Source organism: Buceros rhinoceros, unplaced genomic scaffold (genome assembly GCF_000710305.1).
Source record: "Buceros rhinoceros silvestris isolate BGI_N320 unplaced genomic scaffold, ASM71030v1 scaffold31354, whole genome shotgun sequence".
In the NCBI taxonomy this organism is placed as follows: Eukaryota; Metazoa; Chordata; class Aves; order Bucerotiformes; family Bucerotidae; genus Buceros; species Buceros rhinoceros.
Window position 1 is genome coordinate 68,439 of NW_010410595.1, and position 6,000 is coordinate 74,438.

The following is a 6,000-nucleotide window of genomic DNA, read 5'->3' on the forward strand; positions in this document are numbered from 1 at the left end:
ACCGACAAGCATAAAGCTGGTATCACTCCAGGCCAGAACTTCCCAAAACATGGCCCCCGAGGTTACAGTGTCACAAGCCACATCTTTTCTATTTCAATTCTGCCAAGACAGCTACACGGTGATTCACAGTGATGAAGTGTGACAGCTTTAGGGTCAGATCATAGTCCGTTATCTACTTCAATAATTAAAAGGAAACGCTGTGACTCATCGCTCTTATCTTCTTTTTGACATAATATAACCCCTTCAAAAAGACTGTTCCTTTCAAAAAGAGTGGAGCAGAGTTAATTGTTTCAAAGACAAAACAAGCAGAGGACAACTTCTAAGGACTTGACTGCTAGGGAAGCAGCAGATGCTGGTGGAGAGCAGAACTGGCCTTAGTCTCACACCAAAATCCAGCCTGTTCCAAAACTCAGGTGGATCAGAACACGATTCAGAAAACCCAGAAGCTCACTTGTCTTCCTGAGGCACTTTAGAAGTTTTTTCTACAGAAGAAGGACAGAACGGTGAGCGAAGCATGGGGCATCCTATGTTCTCACGCTCCTGGTAAGCTGATCCCAAAGTGCTGACTGTAGCAGCTTCTCTGCAGGGGAAGTTCCGCCCAAGCCAAGGATGAGGGTAGCCAGAGTCCTCTGACCCAGAGAGTCTGGGCTGCAGCATGGCCATGGCTCCATCCATCTCTCCTGAGCTCTCGGGAGCAAGCAGCATTTCAGAATATTAGGACTGCAAAAATGTAAAGCCTGGTTATGTACTTAAAACGTTTTTCCCTCTTCTCAGCAGTCTGGTGGACAAAATCCCGGTTGACATGGAAATATTAACAAGTTCAGCCTGTATCTGCCATACACAGTACGACGTTTTAGAGATACCTCTGAACAAACGACAGGTTGTGGTGCATTGAGCTTGCCCCAAACGCCTTCCCTAACGGCTGTTTTCATTATTAATGGCGTAACTGTCATTCGTGAGTGTTCAAATACCAGGAAATTCAGAATACTTTTTCCCAGCACCCAGCTTCCTGCAGCTTTGTAGAGGAAATGTACATTCCGGGTTACTTCTTCATGGAAGTAATCACTAACCCTTCTGGTTTTTGACTCCTGTGGCCTATTATCTTGATACTCAGTTCTTGACTTGACCGAAATGCCTGTTCACTGTTGCTTCAGTAATTTAGCTCTTCTACAGACTATATGCCACGTAGCCCATACAATTATCATTCCAAGAGAAAGACCTGGGAAGTTTTGAGGTTGTGTAATGGTTTCACGTCATTCTCATGGATGTAGAGCCTAAACAGCCATCAAAAACAGATGAAGAAAACTTTCTTCGTTTATTTTTACAGGCTCAGCTATACCATTAAGTTGCCACTGTCAAACCCAAAACTCAAGCTTAGAATGCTCTGCCTGCCCAGCAGTAACTTACTCTTCAAACAATAAGGTATGTTACTTTGCTCCAAATGATCAGCCAAAAGAGCAAATCCAAACCTGTACTGTCACAGCCAAAGCCTGAGTTTCCTTCAGTATCTGAACGACGCAAGTGGATCAAGAACCTTATGAAAAAAACGCAGCCTGCCTTTCATAGCTACATGTAAACCTCATTCCAGTCACATCATCATGGTGCATACTTTTCACCAAAGATACCAACCTCAGAGACATGATGTAATTGAAAAGAGAAATTGATCTACAACTCCAGATGCAGCAGCAGGCGCGAATGCTTATTTAGCATCTCAATCTCAAAATTTTTTATGTGCAACCTGACACAGAAAATTCTATTCCTCCAGTCTGCCACTGGGACATACTTTGGTGGCCATGATTACAAACCTAGCAGAAGCTGGTATGGTAACTGTATTGGCAGTATCACAGAAAACAGTGCTGAAAGCCACCACATTTCTGGTCAGTCTCGCTAGGATACAGAGCAAAACAAACATACCAGTAGTCATAACTCTCATCCCAGTTGTCAAAATGAACCAGAAAACGATTGTCCACCATGTCTGTTACTGTAGCAACACAAATGAAAGTTGGGTTCTTCTTGTCTACAGCCTCCAGCTTCATCCCCACTCGAAATCCCGATGGAATCACTGTCTACACAGAGGAAGACATTTAATTGAAGTTAAATACTATGAAACCAGAGGTCTCCCCAGTGTCCACTATTAATATATTCACGTCATTTCTAAGTTTCCCAGTTAGTCGGCCCAACAGTGGCAGCAGCCTAATTCACTGACGTGAGAGATGCTCAAACACAAAGATGACTTCTGGTGGTTTATGAAACAAAAAAGCCCTGAACAAGCTGCTAAAATTCAATGTGTTGGTTTTAACTCTGTCTTAGATACTCTCTCCGAAAGACTGTGTTTGTTCTACAACATTATGGTGCAAGACACAGGACTAACAACAAGTGTTAAATTTCACTTAATATACCGTTACTGCATGTGCCGGATCAGATGGTTAAACAGACTAGTAAAGGCTAATGGCTCAGTACTGCAGAGGTCAACTGGAGATTGTTACCAAATTTGCTGCAAACATTTTTATCTTAGATTTGAGGGCTCAAGTCTGCCATCGCTGAGCTGTGCTGCAAGCCTCTACCACATACATGAGCGTACTAACAACTTTCCATTAGTAAAGAGTGAGTACTTACTGCATTCTGGTTTTCAAACAGTGATTTAGGAGCAGCTTGAGCCTTGCATGCTTTCAGGTATGAAGGCCAGCTGAATTCTTCCTCCTTATACCCTAAATGAGGGTCATAAAAGAAGGGCAAGAAATGACAGCATGAGATACACAGTGCATGCAGGCAATTTGATCATTAATTGATGAAATTCCTCTCTTTTTCCATCCATCCAGTTCTGAACTGTTTCTTACAACTTCAAAACTTACAAGATTATGCACCGCTAGCTATTTATCCTGGTCTTATATAACCTACACTGGGAAATTTCACTTTACTTTAAATCTACTTATTAACTCTACCCCAAAGTGAACTCAGGGAGCCTCTCTGGGAGTAATGGTTTGGATTATTAGAAACTTTAGCAGGACCCACGTTAGAGGAGCTTACAGCGTTCAAAAGCAAGTTGACAAAGCTTGTCTATTTTTATTTGGGCATCTGGTATTACAAAGAGGAATCATGTTCTTTATTTAGGGCTGCCTGAGTTTCCTTACCAAAATGTCAAGCTTTCTTTACACTAACTGAGCGAAACACTCTACGTTCTTGAGCTGCATATTATTAGTTTCCCATAGCTGGCTAGGACTGACATTTGAACTGTTCCTAATCTTCACCTGGGAGGAAGAACAGTCATTCAAATAAAGCACTAGGCACGAACTCGGGAGATTTCAGCTCGGTTTCAATTTCACCTTCAATACTGGGGAGCATTTCTTTAAAAAAAAAAAAAAATTAAAAATCACTGCTCCATCCCTGCGCTCCAACCTTGCAGTCCTGACTGACACGGGAATGGAAGGTCCTCACAGGGCAGAACGTTGAAGGGGAGCCTAGACACAAAAATCTGTATTTCTACCAGTGATCAAAAAATCAGTCCCAGTAAAGTACCTGTTTTATACTCACCTCTTTGAACAAAACTCTGCAAGCAGCACAGGCTACAAGTGACCTCTCTGCCTTTCCCCCAGAAAACCACCACCTTACCAGCTGCCTACCTCACAGGTACCGACTAACTTCTGTTTTCAAGGTCTGACTGACACACATACAACCAACAAGCCTGGGACCCTGTTCCAGGGTTTGGCCACCCTCTTGGTAAAGAGATGCTTCCTAATGTCCAGCTGGAACTTCTCCGGGTGCAGCTTTGACCCACTGCCCCCTATCGCTGGATGCCAGGGAGAAGAGATCAGCACCTCCCTCTCCACTCCCCCTCCTCAGGAAGGTGTGAGTTTTTAACGGTACATTCAGTGCAGACGTACTCCATCTGCCAAAATAAAGGCGCTACATAATCTGAAACAGTAATTCAGCAAGCACAGTACACGTATTTCAACACGCGTATACCACTGCCATAAGCTGTGTGCAAATTATGCTTTCAGCCTTGTAATCTTACCCTTTTTTCTTCTCCCTTATCTGTTCTTTCCTCTTTTGTCTCCGTTTCAAGCTCACTCCTTGCGGCAAGAGCACAATCTTTGCGTGCCAACACATGTTCAATCATGGTGATCAACATCTAGTAATGAAAATATTCAAAGACCTTCCACTAAAGGATTCTTAGCTGCCTGTGAGATGGCAGTTTAAGCACACACATTGCCCATACGCTGCCATTTTACTTGCAATACGCCTTCAGCTGGGGGCTAGCTTTGTTTCTTAACTTCCTTTCCTAATGCCTTATGCATTACTCTTAGAGTTCAATTTGTTTTCTTGTGTTCTCTGAATTTCCACTGGGTAAAAAAAGATAGGATTTCAACCTCAGGATTTTAGCAAGACTTCAAGCAGTGTTTAATTTGCCATGTTCAAATACCCTGACTAAATGAACAAAAAAGTTTCTGCCACCTAAAAAATAACCACAGCATTACAGATAGCCTTGATCTCAGAGCTACGGAAAAGACACGCGATTCAAACTAAACAATACCTTTTGGTGGATGAAGCTTGTGACCTGTTTTCTCACACCATCCAACTGGATGAATGTCTGAAGAATCAGCGTTCACCCAGAAATCGTAACAATCTGGGTACCCATCAAAATGGAGTCGTATTCTGTAGCCACAAACCTAAAAGAAAGAATGTACGTCACACAACACTCATGCTTTAAGATGCTTGTCCTACACCTAACAGCTTCTGTTCAGTACTATGTAGTGGAACAGTGTGTTTTCAGTCAGCCTTTTGCTTCTGCTCAAGCCAACACTGGATGTATAAATTCATTTGATAAAAAGGCAGGAATAAAAAAGCAAAGTTATTCTCAGTCTGAGTGCCTCCTCTTCTGGTGAAAAGGACTAACTAAAAGCTGGACATTGCCATTAGTGTTCAAAAACTTGAAAACCGATCAACCCAATATCCAAATACAATAGAAACCCTACAGAAGAGCATCGATCCATCTGATCGATCATGGACAAAGCACAGAGAGCAGACGATGATGCTCTCAAGCTTTCAGATTAACCAATAAGCAAAAGAGCACTCAACAAAAATTGTATTCAACTGGCTCTTCAGAGATACTGTTACTGAAGGTGAGAAGACAGCAGAGGTATCCACCAGAACTTTGTTATTCCATGAATAATGGTATAATGGTAAGTTAACCACCAAGAGGAAAAGAAAAACAGGACACAATCCCCCTCTCTGTACAAAAAGTTCACATCTTCCTGAGCACCAAATGCTGTAACTTTCCTGCGGTCATCGGTGAAAATCTCTTGACATCAAGGTCACCCTATTTTAGATTTAATTTATACTCTGGCATAATTTTCAGTTTGCCATCTCAGAATTCTGGGGAATTCAGGTCATCTTGCACTAAAATATTATGACCCATCACCTAGTGCTGAGCACAAGGTACACGGGAAATACTCAACCACAGACACAACATCCACAAGAAAACAAAGAGATATCCACAGAAATGAGATATGACTCTGGGCCATGAAGAGATCCAGAAACGGGAACACAAAAGCCTGGGCTATTAAAATATAACTGCAAAATTAATTACAGCTGCCTGGACCACCAGTGGTACAGAGCAGAGTACCTGTCTGTCCCCGTTTCCTCAATTTCATTCACAAAACCAAACCAAAAAAGAGATCCTCAGCAGAAGCATGCAAAAACCAACCGAAGGGAAAGACACACAAAATGAAACCGAGAAACAGGTTCTCGTTTATAATATTAAAAGCAAAGAAGCTTCTCATCAGAAAAAAATATTTCATGAACCACAGCTAAAAGACAAACTAGTCTCTGTTGTATACAAACTTGGGGAAGCCGCAAACACGGGCAGTTCCTGAAGCCATCAGCCCAGAAGCACTGTAGCACAACTGCAACACAAAGTTTTAGGTATCTGCATCAGCGAACGGAGCAACTGGAAATACTATCAAACCTCCTTACAACTGTCCTATGAAACAGTCGTCATAC

At 42.3% G+C, this 6,000-nt stretch overlaps 1 protein-coding gene across 1 annotated transcript in view; it reads right to left on the reverse strand.

The window, feature by feature from the left end:
• Window positions 1-6,000, reverse strand: part of L3MBTL3 (l(3)mbt-like 3 (Drosophila)) — a 51,336-nt gene that overhangs the window by 24,733 nt on the left and 20,603 nt on the right. Inside the window, exons 8-10 of the mRNA XM_010135698.1 lie at window positions 4,532-4,667; window positions 2,617-2,708; window positions 1,915-2,066 (exon numbers count right to left, since the gene is read on the reverse strand). Coding sequence (XP_010134000.1) covers window positions 1,915-2,066; window positions 2,617-2,708; window positions 4,532-4,667 — 380 coding nt within the window. The remainder of the gene's footprint in view (window positions 1-1,914; window positions 2,067-2,616; window positions 2,709-4,531; window positions 4,668-6,000) is intronic.